Below are 19,883 nucleotides of genomic sequence, written 5' to 3'. Positions count from 1 at the left end.
TTATTTGACAGACAGAGATCACAAGCAGGCAAAGAGGCAGGCAGAGATAGAGGGGGAAGCAGGCTTCCTGCTGAGCAGAGAGCCAGGTGCGGGGCTCGATCCCAGGACCCTGGGATCATGACCTGAGCCGAAGGCAGAGGCTTTAACCCACTGAGCTACCCAGGTGCCCCAACGTCTGGTCTTTTAAATGTCATTTTCTAGGGGCACCTCCCTGGCTCAGTCAGTAGAGCATGTGACTCTTGATCTTGGGATAGTAAGTTTGAGCCCCACACTGGGTGTAGAGATGATTTAAAAATAAAATCTTAAAAAGAATGTCATTTTCTAATTATGTCAACACTTCAAAATAGGGTGCCTGGGAGGCTCAGTAGGTTAAGCAACTGCGTTTGGCTCAGGTCATGATCCTGGAGTTCTGGGATTGAGTCCTGCATCAGGCTCCCAGCTCCACAGGGAGTCTGCTTCTCCCTCTGATCCTCTCCCCTCTCATGCTCTCTCTCACTGTCTCTATCTCAAATAAATAAATAAAATCTTTAGAAATTTTTTTTATTCATTTATTTGACCGACAGAAATCACAAGTAGGCAGAGAGGCAGGCAGAGAGAGAGAGAGAGTGAAGCAGACTCCCTGCCGAGCAGAGAGCCCCATGCGGCCTCCATCCCAGGATCCTGAGATCATGACCTGAGCCGAAGGCAGAGGCTTAACCCACTGAGCCACCCAGGCACCCATAAATAAAATCTTTAAAAAATAATAATAAATACCTCAAAATAAAATGGACTTTTCAAAAAAAAAGGTTTTTCTATATTGACCTTTTATCTAAAAATCTTGCTAAATTTGCTTATCAATCCTGAAAATATATCGGTAGATGCTTTTCCAAAAGCATATTGTGATTCCCTACACAGTCACATTGTCTGCATATGATAATTTTATTTCTTCCTTTCTAATGCTATGACTTCTATTTCTTTTCCTTGCTTTATTGCATGGAGTAGGATTCCCAGGACTGTGTCCAGTAGATCGTGGGGATTTTTATCTTCTTTTTTTATGTAGAGGAAGGTTTTCTTTAATTCACCATTTATGCGTAATGTTTGCTGTGTGGTTTTTGTAAATACTGTTTAGCAGATGAAGAAAGCTCCCTTTTACTTCTGGTTTGCTAAGAATTTTAGCATGAATGGGTGTTGAATTTTATCAAGCACTTTTTCTGCCTCTATTTAGATGTTCATACGATTTTTCTTGTTTATTCTATTAAAGTGCTGAATTACAATGAAATTTTTTATAAGATTTTATTTTATTTATTTGATAGATCACAAGTAGGCAGAGAGGCAGGCAAAGAAGGAGGGGGAGGCAGACTCCCTGCTGAGCAGAGAGCCCAATGCGGGGCTCAATCCCAGGACCCTGAGATTATGACCTGAGCCGAAGGCAGAGGCTTTAACCCACTGAGCCACCCAGGCGCCCCTACAATGAATATTTAAAATATTAAACCAACTGTGAATTCCTGAAACAAATATAACATGTTTGTGATACTGTTCATGATCCTTTTTAGACATTGTTGGATGATGTTTGCCGATATTAAGTTTAGGAATTTTGCGTCTGTTTCCATGAAAGAGACTGACCTGTGAGTTTTCCTTTCTTTTTTTTTTTAAGATTTTATTTATTTATTTGACAGGCAGAGATCACAAGTAGGCAGAGAGGCAGGGAGAGGGAGGAGGGAGCAGGCTCCCCGCCGAGCAGAGAGCCCGATGCGGGGCTCGATCCCAGGATTCTGAGATCATGACCTGAGCTGAAGGCAGAGGCTCAACCCACCGAGCCACCCAGGCGCCCCTTGAGTTTTCCTTTCTAATAATGTCTGGATCAGATTCTAGAATCAAGGTTAATTCAGCCTCCTAAAGTAAAGGGAGAAGTAAGGATTCTTTTCTACCTCATTAGCATAACCAAGGCATTCCTATCACTCAGGAAATTCCCAGTGTTTTTGAAGCTCTGTGTCAGGAGTCTGGGACAAACACCAGATGTGTTTTTATTATAACACCACACACACACACACACACACACACACACACACACCCCACACACACACGGGTGGGGGGAGATTGAAAAATTGGCTGATATTAATATATTTGTGGAGGCTGATAAATCCCAACTTCTTGAGGCAGGCTGGAATCTTAGGCAGGGTTTCTATTTTCAATCATTTTCTAAAAAATTAAATTATTATTTATTTTTAAAAATATTTTATTTATTTATTTGACAGAGAGAGAGATACAGTGAGAGAGAGAACATAAGCAGGGGGAGTGGGAGAGGGAGAAGCAGGTTTCCAGCTGAGCAGGGAGCCAGATGTGGGGCTTGATCCCAGGACCCTGGGATCATGACCCAAGCAGAAGGCAGACGCTTGACGACTGAACCACCTAGGTACCCCTAAGCATCCAACTCTTGATCTCAGCTTAGGTCTTGATATTGATCTTTATCTTGAGCTGAGGGTCACGAGGTCAAGCTCTCCATTGGGCCCAGTATGGAGCCAACTTAAAAAAAAATACAACTGATTTTTGGGTGTTGATACTGCATTCTGTAACTCTGTTACATTCTGTAACTCTGATACTGCATATCTGTAAACTCTACTGATAATAAATTCATTTATTAGTTCTAATTGGGTTTTGTGTGTGTGTGTGTATTCTTTATGATTTTCTGTAAATAAGGTTATGTCGTCTATGAATAGAGATTGTTTAACTTTTCCTTTCCAAAGGAAAGGATGGCTTTTCTTTTTCTTTCTTTCTTTCTTTTTTTTTTTTTTTTTTTAGAAAGGAGGCTTGGTTTGCCTTCTTTCTTTCTTTTTCTCTTTCTTTCGTTCTTCCTTTTTTAAGATTTTGTTTATTTATTTGGCAGGCAGAGAGAGAGAGGAGGAAGCAGGCTCCCTGCTGAGCAGAGAGCCCAATGCGGGGCTCGATCCCAGGACCCCGGGATCATGACCTGAGTGGAAGGCAGAGGCTTTAACCACTGAGCCACCCAGGCGCCCCAGCTTTTACTTTTCTTACATAATTGCTCTGGTTGGAGTTTCTAGCACAATGTTAAAGCAAAGTAGTGAAATGGAGCATCCTTGTCTGTTCACTACCTTAAAAGAAAAGCTCTCAGGCTTCCACTGTTGAGAATGATATTAGCTATGGGTTTTTCATTAATACCCCTTACTATATTGAGGAAATTCCCTTCCATCCCTAGTTTGTTGAGTGTTTTTATTTTTTTATTAAATCATGAATAGGTGTTGGATTTTGGCAATCCTTTTTCTCCACCAGTTGAGATAATTGTCCAGTTTTTTTCCCCTTTGTGTTATTAATGTGGTGTATCACATTGATTTACTTTCTTAGGTTGAACCACCATTCTTGGGAGAATTTTTGCTTTTAACACTTTTATTCAACATTGTTTAGCTAAAACATTTGGCAATACTATGAATAATATTATGTAGGCTCTTATAATACACTCTCCAAGACTGATATCATGATTCAAAATTGTTTTATTTGAAATGGTAACAAATGTAATTTCTGCCTTTCAAGTGACTTGGAACATGCTTGCAAAAAACTCAGGAGTTTACGTTACTGATCGGGAAATTCTGACCTAAAGGATAAAATAAAAATTCCATCATTTGGTAAAATCTGGCTTCCACCTTATGTTTTCCGCTTTTGTCTTAGCAAATGTGCACCTGACACTTGTGACTTTATAATCTTCTGGGTGATGTTGCTTTGGACTTGCCTGGAATGCTCTTTTTTCACCTAAAAACTTTCTGCTGATTCTTCAGATGCCAGTACAAATGGCCACTTCTTGAGTAATTTTTCCCATCTCTCCCAGGCAGTTAATCACTGTCCTTTTATTCTCTAACACTTATATTTCTGTTATATATTTATTTATTAATATATCTATAAATTTTAATAATTTATTTATTACTATATTTAGATGTTTCTGTTATCTATTTATTTACATATTATTTATGGGTTATATATTTACCACACTGTATTATAACTTAGCTGTTTAGACATCTGTTTTCCCCATTAATGTGAATTCCCAGACTACAGGGGTCCTATTTATCTTTGTAGTCCTAGCACCCAACCTAATGCCTAGAACCTAGTAAGCATTCATTAAATGATCTATGAATACATGAATGGGGTGCCACTTGTGCTGTGGTTATGGACACCAACTGTATCAATATTTGTGTCTGTAGGAGGAAATGTGCTCTTGATTCTCTAACCTAGAACATTTTCTGATTTTATTTTTTTCTCTTTGTGCCTCTCTAGACTTCAAAGCAGCATACACCGAAGAAGATCCAGAAACTCACAGGTCAGAAAGATCCTATCCTTTATTCTTCAGCTCAAGGCTGATGACAAATCAACTGTGGGTCTGCTTTAAGACTCCAGACTTCAATAACAGGTTGAGGGAGGGAATTTGAAAGAGATTATGTAAATGAAAGAAATGTGCTTATTCTTTCTAGCATCTCCAAAGATGCTAGATTCTTTTTAGCAACTTCCAAAGAGATAGAAACAGATTGATAATTCTTCCTATGCTTCCTTTCCCCATGCTTTCTTGCCTAATTTTCCTTTTGTGCAGAACTCAAAGTATCAGGAAAGAAATCTGGTGAGATTAATGTTTGGTGCAGGAAGTTCCAATAACTTTTTCCCCTGTCATAGGCACTGGATAGACTCCTTTGGGGGGAAAAAATATGTGTTATGAACTTTGGTTCCCCTACTCCAACTCCCTACTCGCATGATTGTTCCTGCTCTTTCCAACAGCTTAATCTACTACATGGTGAAGGCAGCATAGTAGAGTTCAAAATATAAAAACTTGAGCCCTGGGTTAAGTCTGAGCTCTACCACTCATTAACTTAATGATCCTAGGCATGATTTCACCTTCGTTTTCTTATCTGTAAAACAAGGGGGTGGAACAAGGTAGAGGTGCTATCAACAATTCAGGTGCTAAAAGCTTCTTTACCTCTGCTCCCAGCTTCCCAGGGGGAAGAAAATCTTAGGATGAGCTGCTCTGAAGCTAATCCGACACAGTGAGTAGAGTTGACCTTCACTATCTATTCCTCCTCTCTTCAGCTTACTCTACTGATAAACTCTGTAGGAGTTAGGAGAAAGGTACCTAGTACTGTTTTACTTCCCTCACAATGACAGCTGTTCCTTTTCTAAGTTAAGTCACTATTCTTACTGGTTTCCTTACTAGTACTTTAATATCACTTCAGTGACATTAACCTACTCTTGTGTCCAGCTTTTCAGGTCTCCCTATGGGATGGGCCCAGGAGTATGCACTCTGGTCAATGGACAGAAGTCTTCAACAGATCTTCCAACATCTGGAATGTGCAAGGTCAGGGAAGGTCGTTTCTGGGAGGAGGTTGGGTGGTGGAAGTTTTTGTTTTTGTCTTAAGTAAACTCTACCCGCAATGTGGGGGTCGAATGCTTCAGATCAAGAATTGCATGCTCTACCAACCGACCTAGCCAGATGCCCCAAAGGTGGTAGAACTTTTAAGAGGGAGGGAGCAAGAGACCGAAGAAGGGAGGTAGTAGAGAGGGAAAGAGGGAGGGAAAAAGAGAGGGAAAAGAGAGATTGTTAGTTGGTCGCTTATTTACTTCGTTTTGGCAGCGGGGATAAATTCTGGGTCCAAAGGTTTAGTCCATGGATCATTTCTGATTGGAATGGAGACCCATACCTTCCTCTCCTCCTCGTAGAGGAATTCCTTACATAAGTAATGGATATTGGGGAAAAGAATCTCTTTTGTTGTTATTGTTCTCCCTCAGGCCAAAATATTTCACATTTGAAATAGCCGCTACCTTTCCCTTGTCGTACTTTTTCCTGCCTCAAAGCAAATGGAAACTTTTCTTTATTTCTTAGATCAAGTCTTCTGGAACTGAGTTTGCCTGAATCACAGGATACGATTTCTTCCTCTACCTCCTCTGTGCTTGTGGCTCAGGAGCCGGTTCTACCCTGTTGTGGCTGTAAGAAGGCAAAACATTCTACTAATGACAGCAGCTCCTCCGGATCATTATGCAACAACTCCAGCCTGTCCCACCTTCCCGTCTTTTCTGAAGGAACAACCTGGCAACTCCGGAGCCATGGTTTACCTAGTTTACCCAAAAACCAGTCTTCCATGTTCAGGAACCAAGGGTTTGGGAAATCAAAACTTTTCCAGAATTTGGCAGCTCTTTCACCCTTAAGATCCCAAAACTCTTTTATCAACTCTGTTTTTGAATCCCCAGATCTCTGCCAACAAGAAAAAACAAAGAATGGGGGAGAGAGCAAGAGTCCTTTGCCATTGGATCATGGGCCAGATGTGATTTTCACCAAGGCAAGACCACGATTCTCGGGGTGGGCTCCAATCCGGCTCTCTCCTTTGGCTAGGGGGGAGTTAGAGGGACATATGGCTTGGAAGGTTTATACTTTGAGGGAACAGACAGTGCCTCTGCCTGTGAGGGAATCGTGGGCAATGCTGAATTACTTAATTGAGGCACAAGGAGGAGTTCCCGAGCCAGAGAAACCTCAAATCCAGGTATCTGTGCCCATTCATCAAAGCACTGAACAAAGTCTCTACAATAAATTCCCAAACTGTCCATCATTTCAGCTCCATGTGAATATTGGAGTGGAATCTGGATTAAATAGAACAGAAACAAAAATTTCACAGTCATTTATCCCAGGTAAGCAGTCACAACATGGGGATGGCCCGCAAATCCTTAAATGCAGGCCCTTAATTACATCACTGGGCACTCCGCTTCCCAAAAGTTTAGGAGCTGACATAATTCCAGAGAAAACCACTGGACTGCAGAAGGAGCCAAAACATGTTCTAGAACTTAATATAGAACAGAGGGTCACGGGTCTTCAGCAGCATAAGTCCCACATGACTAATGTGGAATTGACCCCAAGGCTACCATGTCAAGTTACAGATAGCATAAAGGTGACTCCTTTAGCATTACTTCAAGTCATGGATTCAATGGGGATGATCCCAGAATCACATTCAGAAGTGATAGAATCTGTGGGTTTGTTCCCACAGCCACCAGACAAAGTTGGGAAACCAATGGAAACCACAAAAAAAGTGAGTGTAAGCACTAAACCATCATATCAAGTAACTAAAGCAGTGGAGGTAACATCAAGTGCTCAGCATCAAGTTATGGAATCAAAGATGACCTCCAGACCACCGAACCAAGTCACAGATAATGTGACGGTAACTCCTGCAGCATTGCTTCAAGTCATGGATTCTATGGGGATGATTAATGAATCACATCTACATATCATAAAACCCGTGGGAATAACCCCAAGAACACCATCTCAAGCCATGAAATCAGGGGAAATAACCACATCGTTGGACCATAAAGTCATACCATCAGGAAAGATGCGTCCAAAGGCACAATATACAGTTCTGGAAACTGTGGAAATGACTTTCGGGCCACATCCTGAAGTTACTGAATCAGTGGATATAACCTCAAAGCCACAAAGTCAAATCACAGGACCACTGAAGATTCCTCCAGGGCCAATATGTCCAAATACAAGATCATTGGAAATGATCTCCAGTCCATTGCATCAAGTTACTGATTACACGAAAGTTACTCCAGTGGCAGTATTACAAGCTATGGATTTCGTGGGAATGATTCCACCAGCACCGCCACACGTTATAGAATCTGGAGATTCACAGTCTGAAATTGCAACTTTGGCCCCAGGAGCAGCTCAACCAGTTGGTTTGACATCTTCTAGCTCTCCTCCACCTATCGGTCCACCTGGAGTGGTAGGATCTGTGGGTTTACCTCCAAAGCCACCACTTAAAGTCACAGAATCAGTAGGGATGATTCCAATGCCATCACATCAATCCATACATTCTTTAAAGGTAACTCCAGTAGCACTGGGGTCATCCATGGGAATGATCATAACGCCACAATCACAAGTTGCGGAAACGCAGGATTTGACCTCAGGGCCAGTATCTCAAGTCAGGAAACCTCTGGAGTTGACTCCTGGGTCATGCATTCAAGTGCAAGACTCTGTGGAGGTGACTCCACAACCGTATGTTCAAGGCACAAAAACTACAGCATTAACCCCAGGACTACCTCATCAAGTCATGGAATCTCCAAGTTTGACCCCATGGCATCAGATCTTAGAATCTTCAGAGAGGAGTCCAAGGCAAAGCCATCAAATGATGGAAACTATGGGGTTGGCTTCTGACCCCATGATCAGAAATCTGACTGAGTCAAAACAGTCACATCATCAAATAATGGAACATGTAGGGACAGTCCCTAGATCACTGGGTCAAAGAACAGCATCTAAGGAAACGAGCCAAAAGCCACTGCATCAAGTCACAGAATCTGCAGTAATGACCACTACATCTCTACTTCCACGTAACATTTCTTATAGAATTGTCTCCCAGCCAGAGAAACCAGATGAAAGATCTATGGGGTTGACTCCCGAGTCACAGTTGCCAAGAGTAAACTATTCTGAGTTGACTAGAAGAACACAGTTCCAAAGTATAAAGTCTTCTGAATTGATCCAAGGGCCAGGTGTGGGGGGTATGAAAGCAATGGAGCTGACCCCAGACTCAAAACTTCAAGGTGTACAATCTGAGCTGTTGACCTCAGAGCTGAAAGATGTGAAATCTGTGGTCTTAACTACAGGACAGGGTCTAAAAGGTACAAAATCTACTTTGCTAACCCCTAGTCCACAGCTGGAAGGTGAGAAATCTATGGAGATCACCACAGTGCCATGGATAGAATATGTCAAACCTGTGAAAAGCACCAAAGATACCAAGCTTCAAGGTACAACTTCTGACTTGATTCTGCATGCAAGAATTCAAGACTCCAAAGCTGTGGAGTTGGTCCAAAGAACACAACTGCAAGATGTGCAAACTGTGGAATTGAAATTTGAGCCCAAGACGGAAGGTGAGAAAGCTGTGCCTTTTGCACCAGGGCCATTGCTCCACGGGTCTGAACTGCAAGGTGTGAAACCCAAGGAACTGACTTTAGAGCCACAAACCCAAGAGAGTAAATTTGTCGACAGTACCCCGTGTTTAAAGCATCAAAGTTTACAGTCTGTAGAGGAAACTCCAGATTCAGATCCGCAACGTGTAAAAGCTGTAAAGTTGACCCCAAGGCTAAACAAGCAGGAAGTAAAATCTGTGAAAGTGGCGAGAAGATCAAAGTTTCCCGGAGGAAAAACTGTGGATTTAGGCCCAAGGCAACAGTTTCAAGAGACGGCGCTCATGAATTTAACTTCTGGGCCAGAACAGGATGGCACGCTATCTGTAATCTCACCAAAGCAGCAACGTGTGAATTCAGAGCCGTTGAAGGGAGTGGCTAAGTCGGACGATGGGCTGTCTTTGGAGCTAATTCCAGAGCTAAAATGTAAAGGTAAAAAATTAGCAGACCTCAATTTTGAGTTACAGTTTGAAAGTATGAAATCAGACTTGACTCCAGAATCACATATTCAAGGTTTAAAACCTACAGAATTCAAACCTGAGCCACCTGAACCGCAGGTGCAAAGCATAAAGTCTCCTCAGTTGACCCCAGGGGCGCCACTGCACCAAATTAAAGGCTCAGAGTTAGCTTCGGAGCCACAGCTTTGTGTAAAAACCGTTCCGTTAAAACAAGAGCCACTGCTTCAAAGTATGAGATGCATTCAGTGGATACCAGGACCTACGTTCCAAGCTGTGAAATCTGTACAGTCAAATCTCGGGTCACAGTCTCAAGGTGTCAGATCTGTAGGGTTGAAATCTTCGACACAGTTGAGAGATGCGAAGTCATCTGAATTGACTCTAGGGTCAAAAACTCAAGGTGCGACATATACAGAGTTCAACCTTGGGCCGCAGTTGCAGAACATGAAAACCCCCGGGGTGCTCCCAGGAACACAGCTGCAAAAAGGGAAGGTTTTGGCATCAACCTCAGAGCCACAGCTTCAAGATGTAGAAACTACTGAGTTCAAAAAAGAGCCACAGCTGGAAAGAGTGAGGTGTATCCAGTGGATACCAGGACCTGATTTCCAAGGTGTGAAGTCTCTAGGGTTACAGTCTCAAGGTGTCAAGGCTCTAGGGTTGAAACCTTTCATACAGTTAAGAGATAGAAAGTCATCTGTATTAACTCCAAGGCCAAAGCTCCAAGATACACAATCTTCGGCATCACTCCAGGAACATAAGCTTCAAGACTGTGATTTGAATCCTTGTCTACAGGTGAGGAGTGTGAAATCATGTGAGCTGACTTCAAGGTCAAAGCTCTGTGATACAAAACTTATGCCACTGAAATCTAGGCTTTGCAGGCATGATAGGAAATCTACTCAATTGACTGCAAAAGCAAAGCTTCAAGAAGTGAAACCCTTACAGTCGTCCCCAGGAGCACAGCTTCAAGGTGTGAAGTCTCTGGTGCTTATGGAAGATCCACAGCTTCCTGGTGTGAAATCTGGGGTATTAAGCCAAGGGTCACAACTACAAAGCAAGACAACTAGAGAATTGAACTCCCCACTACACTTGACAAGCCTGAAGTCATCTGAATTGACTCTTCAGACAAAGCTTCAAGGTGTGAAATCTGAGAATTTCAACTCTGGGTCACAGTGGCATGATCTAAAACCTTCTAAGTTGTCACCTGAGATAAAGTCCCAAGATAAGACATTTACTGAGTCAAATCCAAGTTCACAGTCGAAAGGTATAACATGTTCCACACTGATCCCAGGAACAAAGATTCAAGGTACCAAATGTACAGATTTCAACCTTGGGCCATTGTTACAACATGTGAATTCCTCTGAAAGGACCTCAAAGACAAAGCTTCAAAATGTAAAACATAAAGAAAGCTGTCCCAGTCCCCGCGTGCAAGTCGTGAAATCTTCTGACCGGACCCCTGGATCAAAGCTTCAAAATGTGCAACTGGTGTTCAACCCTGACCCACAGTTTCAAGGAGTGAAATGTTCTAAATTAATCTCAGAAACAAAGTGTCAAGATGTGGTATCTGTGAATGTCAAACCTGGGCCACAGCTGAGAGGTGTGAAATCTTCTGAATTGATACAGGGGACAAAGCTTCAAAAAGTGAAGTCCGTGGATTTCAAGTCAGGCTCACAGTTGGAAGACATGACATCTTCTAGGTTGATCATGGGTATAAAGCTTCAAGATGTAAAATCTATGAATTTCAAGGCTGGACCACACTTGAAGGATGTGAAATCTTCACAAGTGATCGCAAGGGAAAAGCTTCAAGGTGTGAAATCTGCAGAATGGAAAGCTAATCCAAAGTTACAAGGTGAGACATCTTCTGATTTGACCCTGGAGAGGAAGTTTTCAGGTACGAAAGCAGGCCCACAGTTACAAGATGTGAAATGTTCTGAGTTGATCATGGGCATAAAGCTTCAAGATAAAAAATCGGCAGGGTTTGGTTCTAGATCACACTTGCAAGGTATGAGATCTTCTGAAGTGATCCCGGGGTCAAAACTTCAAGAAGTGAAACCCTCTGAGTTCAACCACGGTCCACAGCTACGAGGTGGGAAATCTGATTTAATTCAGATGAGGAAGCTTCAAGGTGTGAAGTCTGTGGAGTTCAACCCCAGACCACAGAGACAAGGTGAGAAATCTGATCTGATGCTAGAGTGCAGGCTCCAAGATCTGAAATCTGTTGAGTTAAAACCGGTTCTGCAGTTACAAGGTATACCATCTTCTGAGTTAACACCAAAAACAAAGCTTCAAAGTGGAGAATCTGTGGAGTTCCTTACCAGAACCACGTGGCAAGACATGAAACCTCTTGAATTGACTCTAGGTGCAAAGACGCAAGATGTGAAATCTTTGGGGTTTGAGTCAGTCCCACAGTTACAAAAGAGGAAATTGCCTATGTTGACACCAGGATCACACATTCAAGGCATGAAATCTCTGAAATTCAGCCCTGGGGCAAAGGTGCAAGGTGCAAAATCTCCTGAGTCTGTAAAGCTTCAAATAATGGAAACCACAGAGGTCAACCATGACCTAGAGTTCCAGGTCGCAAAACCCTCTGAGTTAGCCTTGGAATCAAAGATTGGCAATGTGACATCTTCCGAGTTCAATGCCAGGAAGCAGTGGCAAGAAGAGAAGTCTTTTAAGTTGAAACCAGGGCCAGAGCTTCAAAGTGTGAAAATTGTGGTATACACCCCTGGACCACATTTGCAACATATACAATCTTCAGAATTGTGCAAAGAGACAAAGCTCCAAGACGTGAAATCTAAGGAATCCAATCCTGAGCAACAGTGGCAAGATGTTAAATCCTCTGAGTTATGCCAGGGATCAAGGCTTCAAGGTATGCCATCTTTCCAGTTCAATCCTGGGCCACAGTTACAAGAGATAAAACCTGAGTTGTGCACAGACAGGAAGCTTCCATATGAGCAATTTCTGGAAACGAAGCATCGGCCTAAATTACAAGGTGAGAAATCCTCTGAATTTAATCTAGCCCCACAGCTTCAGTGTATACATGTTAGGGCATTCAGTACTAGACCACAACTGAATGGTGTACAATCTGAGTTGAATTCTGGATCAGAGCCTCGAGGTATAAAATCCCAGGTGTTCTGCCCTGGGCCACCTTTGCAAGATGTGAATTCTTCTGCATGTATTTCAAAACCAAAACTTCAGTGTGTAAATTCTGTTGGATGCAAATCTGAGCCACCCTTGCGAGGTATAAACCCTTCTGAATTAACTTCAGTTTCAAAACTTCAAGGTACAAAGTCTTCTGAGTTGAGTTCAGAGATCCCAAGGGAAACAACTATGGTGTTCAACCTTGATCCACATTTGCAAGATGTGAAACCTGAAGTGATTCCGGGGTCAAAGTCTCTTGCTCTAGCACCTATGGAATGCAACCCTGAGCCACAGATGAAGTGTGTCAATTCTTCTAAGTTGAATCCAGAGCCAAAAGTACAATGTGCAAATTCTGTGGGGTGCAAACCTGGGCCACCTTTGCAAGGTGTGCAGTCCTTTGAATTGACTTCAGGGGCAAAATGTCAAGGTACAGGATCTCAGGTGAATCCGGGGTCCAAGAATCAAAGTGAGACATCTGTGGTGTTCAGCGCTGAACCACATTTACAAGAGTTGAAATCCCAATTGATTCCAGGGTCAAAGTTTCTTGCTGTAGCACCTATGGAATGCAACCCTGGGCCACAGATGAAGTCTGTAAATTCTTTGCAGTTGGATCCAGAGCCAAAATTACAATGTGCTAACTCTATGGGGCATGAACTTGGGCCACCTTGGCAAGGTATACAATCTTTTGAGCTGACTTCAGGGGTTCAATGTCGAGGTATGGGATCTTTTGATTTGAATCTGGGGTCAGAAGTTCTAGGTATAAAATCTCTTATGTTTGACCCTGTGCAACATTTACAAAATGTGAAACATGAATTGAGTCCAGGGACAAAGTTTCAAGGTATAACATCACAAGAATTAAACTGTGGCCCACAGCTGCAAGGTGTGAATTCTTCTGATTTGAATTTTGGGTCAGAACGTCAATGCATAAATGCCATAAAGTTTAATCCAGACCCACAGATGCAAGGCATGAAACCCTCTGACTTGAATCCTACGTCAGAATATCAAGGTACAAAAGCTATTCTGTTCAACCCTGGACCACATCTGCAAGGTGTAAAACCTTCTGAGTTAATTCCAGGGACAAAGTTTCCAGAAATCCAGTTTTTGGAGAATCACTGTGGGTCATGGCAACAAGTTGTGCACTCAGTGTTCACTTTAGGCGCTTCGCTGAATGGTATGAAATCTGTGTTATTTTTACCAAAGCCACTGCTTGAAGATGTAAAGTCTGTGAAGACGAACAAAGAGCCAGCGTCTTGTGGTGGAAATTCTGTGAAACTGGCTTCAGGCTCTGAGCCGCAGGACTTGAAATGTGAGATGTTTGCACTAGAGCCATGTTTTACAGAAGTGAAATCTGTGGAGTTAAATCCAGGGCCACATCCTCAAGGTATGAATTCTGGGGAGTTGCCCTCACACGTCAGGCAGCACAGTGAGAGATCTGTGGTCTTTGCATCGAAGTTGTGTTTTCAAGATGTGAAATCTCTGGAGTTGAAACCATGGCCACAACCTCAAGACGTGAATTCTAAGGATTTGATTTCTCGCCTCAGGCAGAAATCTGTGGTGTTTGAATCAGAGCCATGTTCTCAAGATGTGACATCTTTGAAGTCAAACCTACAGCTACAGCCTCAAAGTGAGAATTCTTCAGGGCTTCCACCATGCCTGAGGTCACCAAGTGTTAGTTCTGAGGACTTTGCACCGGAACTATGTTTTCAAGATGTGCAATCTGTAGAGTTGACACCAGGGTCCCAACAGCAAGGTATGAATTGCCAAGAGTTGACTTCAGGATGGCAAGGTATGAAATCAATAGAGTTGGCACCAGAGCCAACTAAGAAGTTCATACGAGGACCCATGCTGAGTAGTGTTAGATTTTCAAATTTGTCCCCAGAATCACAGCGACAAGGTGAGAAACCTTTGGAGTTTACTCCAGAAGCAAAGTTGCAAAGTATAAAACATGTGAAATTGTCTTCAGCATCTCTGCAACAAGATATGAAATCTGTAGAGTTACTACCGGGGTCACTGCTTCAAAGAACAAAATCTGAGGAACGAACTCCAAAGAGGAGCTATCAAATCACAGGCTCCTCTGAGATAATCCCTAGGCCAGGGCATCAATTTGTAGAAGGTGCAGAGATGATCCCAACACCAAAGCCTCAAGTCCCTAAATCTGTGAATTTGGTGATCCCAACACCAAAGCATCAAGTCTCCAAATCTGTAAATTTGATTTCAGTACCAATTTATCATACCACAGAAAGGTTGGCCCATCGAGGCAATGAAACTGTAGAAAAATCTGTGGGGTTGACCCCAAAGTCAACAAGTAAAACCATGGAATCTTCAGGAGTGCCTCTAAGGCTAGATCTTCAAGTACCAGAATCTGTTGACCTGACTCATGTGCTAAGGAATCAAGGGTCTGAAGCCTTAGAATTAACCTTAAAGAAAATCCCAGAAACTCTCGAGTTGCTCTCTCAGTCATGGCCTCAAGTTAAGGACTTGGGGGAATCATATACAAGGCCAGTGCAGGAAGTTACAGGATCTGAAGAGATGACACCAGAGCCCAAGCATCACACTACAGAAACTATGGGGTTGACCCCCAAAGCAAGGCCAACAGAGAAGGAATTCCTTGGCATGACCCCAAAGCCAATAAGTAAAACCACTGGATATGCAGAGAGCGCTCCAAGGCCCTATCCTCAAGCACTAGAATCTGTGGAGGTGATCTCCGAGAAAAGACTGCAAGGGGAAGAATCAGAAGCACTGACTACAAAGTCATTACATCATGTCCCAGAATCTTCAGAGATGACACCAAGGCTAAAATATCCAGTTCCTGAATCTGTGGGTTCAACCTCTAAGCAATGGCTTCAACGGGAGGAATCTTTAGATTTGTCCCCAAGGCAAACAGGTCAAGCTCCAGGACATGCAGAATCTGTAGAGCTCCCATCTGAGACATGGCAGCAAGGGGATGGACCAATGGGGCTGACACAGTCACAGAATCAAAGTATGAAATATGCACAGATAGCTCCAGGACTACAGGGTCAAATTACAGAGTTTATGAGGATTAGTCCAAAGCCGCTAGATCAAGTCACAGGATCTACAAAGACACTGCTTCAAGCTGCTCAACCAATAGGAAGAACCTCAGTAGGCGCCCCCAAAGTTGCTGAGTATGTGAAAGTGACTCCTGGGCCACCACTTCAGGTTGTAAAGTCTGTAGCATTAACACCAGGGGGAACCTCTCAAATGGCAGACTATGTTGAACTGACTCCAAAAGTACAAGATGTGAGACCTTCTGAGTTTACCTCAGGGCTATGGTTGCAAAGTGTAAAATCAAAGGAATTAACCACAGAGCCAACACACCAGATTTTGGATATAATGAAGCTGACAGGGTTTCACATTGTAAAGACTGTGTTAATCCCAGGGCCACCACTTCAAATTGTGAGATCTGAGGAATTAGCACCACTACCAATTCCTCAGATTGTGGAACCAATAGGAGTCTCCTTAGGATCAGCTACTGAAGTAATGGATTGCTTGGATTTCTTCCCAAGGCCACATCTTCAAGAAATGGTAGAACCTGTAGAACTAACTCTGAGGCCAAATACCGAAGAGAAATCTTCAGAATCACTCTCACAGCCAGCATCTCCTTTGGAGGAATCTACAGTGTTCACTCATGAACAAGGGCTTCAGGCTGTGAAAGGAATGGGGATAAAAATAGGGCCTCCTCAAATCATGGAACGTGAGGATTTGAATCTAGTCCAGGGATATCGGAATAGGGAATCTGAGGATTTTATTTCAAGACAGGAGTTCCAAATAGGGAATTATTTCTCTAGATTTCTACAGAACTCTTCAAACTCGCTCATCTCAAGCTCTGTCGAAGCATCTGAATTAGGAAGCCTTTGTGATTTGGAGATGCCAGAAGTGTCAAGGGCCTTGGATATAAAAAACTTTGGCACAGATATTTTGCAGTCTGAAGAATACTTTAGAGACCCTACTACGATACAAACTTCAACCCTTCCCTTGTCCCTTCACAATCAACCCTCTGATAAGATAGCTAACGTTGTCGAAATCCCACATTTTGAGATCCCAGGAGTGGGTGTCGTATCTAAGAGGACTGATCAGAAGCAGGTGGAGAAGCTAGAGCATTCACTCCAGCGCCCATCCCAACATCCACTGCAAAGCTGGAGATCACCATCTAGGACCTTCCAGTCAGGATCAGGAACTCAGAGAGGCCTTAACTGGTCTGTCTTGAGCAGACAACAGAATGTCTGGGAGAATCACTCCTGGAGACAGCGACTACCCAGAAAATATCTCTCCAATATGCTAGTGTTAGGGAATGTCTTGGGAACCACTATGGAAAGGAACCTTTGTTCTCAAACATCTTTCACGGAAAGAGCCACCGCAGGTATCTGTCAATCTATTCAGAATTTATTTGGGGTTCCTGCGGAACTGATGGAACTTTCCAAGAGTCTGCTAGAGAAGAGTCAAAGTATTATTTCTCAGACTTCAGTGTCCAAAAACTACATTCAGAGACATACTTCGTATCACGGTCACGAACAAAGAATAGCCTTAAGGATGTGGACACGGAGCCCCATGTCCTCCATAATACAGCAATACTCTGGGGCTAGCGCGAAAAGAAAGAAAAGCTCGAAGCTTAGTGATATATCCCAGGAAGTCATTCAGCACATGCCTGTTTCATGTACAGAGGGCCAGCCTCCTGTCCCAGTAAATTTAGAGTCTCCCTTCAATATGGTTTTCACTAGGAAAGATTCTGTTCCAATGGAAGAGAGTGAGAACTCACAGAGTTCACAGACAAGGATTTTTGAGTCCCAACACTGTCTCAAGCCAAGTTACCTTCCCCGGGCCAAGACTGACTTGTCAGAACAGTTCCACTTGCTACAAGATCTGCAGCTAAAAATAGCAGCAAAACTGTTAAGGAGCCAAATACCCCCCAATGTACCTCCACCTCTAACTTCAGATCTCGTTTTAAAATACCCTATCTGCCTACAGTGTGGCCGATGTGTAGGATTTAATTGCTGTCATAAATTACAGGGCACTTTGGGGCCCTACCTTCTTATCTACCCACAGCTCCACCTTGTAAGCACTCCCGAAGGCCATGGAGAGATTAAGGTGAGTCTTGGCTTTAGGTTGCAAACTGGGAAAAGATCCCAAGTCCCAAAGTATCACAGAAGAGACAGACCCATCACACCAAGGAGTTCTAGATCACCATCACTAAGGAAAGCTAAAGTCTATACTCGAGCTTCCAAGAGTCCTACTTCTACAATGGATTTCTGGTCTGTATCTTCCCAGTCTCGTGCTCCTGTACAAGTCCACGTGAGGCAAAGACGGTATAGGAGCCCCGCCCTAGCAGGAAAGACGACAACTGGAGGGCCAGGGCACTATGAGTTTACTCAAGTTCACTCTCTACCACAGAGTGACTCTGAAAGCAATCAGGATAGAAAATGGGCTAAAAGGAGAACCCAAAAGACCCGTAGTTCAAAATACCCAAAGAAAAGAATCACTACGGGAGGCAGAACACAAAACACAAAGTTCTACACAAATGGTAGAACCACAATACGGAGTTCTTCTCGGGATTTACCAGCCCAGTTAAGAGGGAAGAGGAATGGAGCATCTCAGACAACTACTGCCTCTTCAAAAAGACAATCTAAGAAATCCTCCCAACCCAAATCCATTCAACTGCTTTTTCAAGGGCTAAAGCAAGCATTCCAGACAGCACGCAGAATTATGGCTTTTCCCGGACAGAAGCCTGAGGATAGGTCAAGGCCAGACCATTTGCGTTCAAGCAAAAACCACCATCCAAAACAAAAAGCCAGAGATTATTCCTCATCAAGAGATATCAAAAGAGATAGGATGTCAGTGGTTAAGCTAAAGCCAACAGACACAACCACTAAGCAGAAGATGTTATGGGAAGAAATACAGCAATTCAGATCAGCTCATCAACCAAAAAGAGGTAGCTCTTTCCAACTTAGACATACCCAACTACCCAAGTCCATAGTTTCCCAAAGAAGTGCTATTTTCAAAACCACGTCAGCCGGACAGCCTGTGGTTATTGTTCAAAACGACAATAGCAGCAAAGGTAAGAAAAACTCCTACAGATGTGAAATCTCCAGCCAGGAGTCCAAGAGCTCCGAAAGAGGAACCAGAGTTCAAGCCAGAGGGAGAAATCGACACGGTTCACTTAAGAGAACCTCACACAGTCACCTTAAAGAGAAACTCACACCCAAGAAGCGAAACCAATATAGCTTCTTAAGGGAGAGAACCCCACGTAATTCCTCTGAAAGGAGCCATCGCAGTCCCTCTGAGAGGAGCCATCGAAGTCCTCCTCTAAAGAGTCATCACAGTCCCTCTGAGAGGAGCCCCCGAAGCCACCTTCAGAAGAGCCATCACAGTCCCTCTGAAAGGAGCCACCGAAGTCTTTCTCAGAAGAGCCATCACAGTCCCTCTGAGAGGAGCCACCAAAGTCCTCCTCGGAAGAGACATCACAGTCCCTCTAAGAGGAGCCACCAAAGCCTCCTTCAGAAGAGACATCACAGTCCCTCTAAGAGGAGCCATCAAAGTCCTTCTCTAAAGAGCCATCACAGTCCCTCTGAGAGGAGCCATCAAAGTCTTCCTCGGAAGAGACATCACAGTCCCTCTAAGAGGAGCCACCAAAGCCTCCTTCAGAAGAGCCATCACAGTCCCTCTGAGAGGAGCCATCAAAGTCTTCCTCGGAAGAGACATCACAGTCCCTCTAAGAGGAGCCATCAAAGTATTCCTCGGAAGAGACATCACAGTCCCTCTAAGAGGAGCCACCGAAGCCTTCTTCAGAAGAGACATCACAGTCCCTCTGAGAGGAGTCATCGAAGTCCTTCTCTAAAGAGCCATCACAGTCCCTCTGAGAGCAGCCATCAAAGTCTTCCTTGGAAGAGACACCACAGTCCCTCTAAGAGGAGCCACCCAAGCCTTCTTCAGAAGAGCCATCACCGTCCTTCTGAGAGGAGCCACCAAAGTCTTTCTCAGAAGAGCCATCACAGTCCCTCTGAGAGGAGCCATCAAAGTCTTCCTCGGAACAGACATCACAGTCCCTCTAAGAGGAGCCACCGAAGCCTTCTTCAGAAGAGACATCACAGTCCCTCTGAGAGGAGTCATCGAAGTCCTTCTCTAAAGAGCCATCACAGTCCCTCTGAGAGCAGCCATCAAAGTCTTCCTCGGAACAGACACCACAGTCCCTCTAAGAGGAGCCACCCAAGCCTTCTTCAGAAGAGCCATCACCGTCCTTCTGAGAGGAGCCACCAAAGTCTTTCTCAGAAGAGCCATCACAGTCCCTCTGAGAGGAGCCATCAAAGTCTTCCTCGGAACAGACATCACAGTCCCTCTAAGAGGAGCCACCGAAGCCTTCTTCAGAAG

At 43.6% G+C, this 19,883-nt stretch overlaps 2 protein-coding genes across 2 annotated transcripts; both read left to right on the top strand.

The window, feature by feature from the left end:
- Nucleotides 1-1,369: 1,369 nt before the first annotated feature.
- LOC308349154 (uncharacterized protein) lies at nt 1,370-14,877 on the top strand (the record flags this gene model as incomplete). Its single annotated transcript, XM_080813675.1, has 5 exons — nt 1,370-4,303; nt 4,964-5,018; nt 5,231-12,477; nt 12,769-14,720; nt 14,848-14,877. Exons 3-5 carry the CDS (start codon nt 6,108-6,110, stop codon nt 14,875-14,877), a joined length of 8,352 nt encoding a protein of 2,783 aa, XP_080669801.1. The 5' UTR covers nt 1,370-4,303; nt 4,964-5,018; nt 5,231-6,107.
- Nucleotides 14,878-15,569: 692 nt separating this feature from the next.
- On the top strand, nt 15,570-19,663 carry LOC308349153 (spermatogenesis-associated protein 31H1-like; the record flags this gene model as incomplete). The annotated part of the gene is made up of 2 exons (XM_080813674.1): nt 15,570-18,789; nt 19,644-19,663. The coding sequence occupies exons 1-2, from the start codon at nt 15,723-15,725 to the stop codon at nt 19,661-19,663; spliced, it is 3,087 nt and encodes a 1,028-aa protein (XP_080669800.1). The 5' UTR covers nt 15,570-15,722.
- Between the last annotated feature and the right edge of the window lie 220 nt (nt 19,664-19,883).

Source organism: Martes martes, assembly GCF_963455335.1.
Source record: "Martes martes genome assembly, chromosome: 9".
In the NCBI taxonomy this organism is placed as follows: domain Eukaryota; kingdom Metazoa; phylum Chordata; class Mammalia; order Carnivora; family Mustelidae; genus Martes; species Martes martes.
Note: the sequence above shows the minus strand (reverse complement) of the source record. Positions and strands in the feature narration are given on the sequence as shown.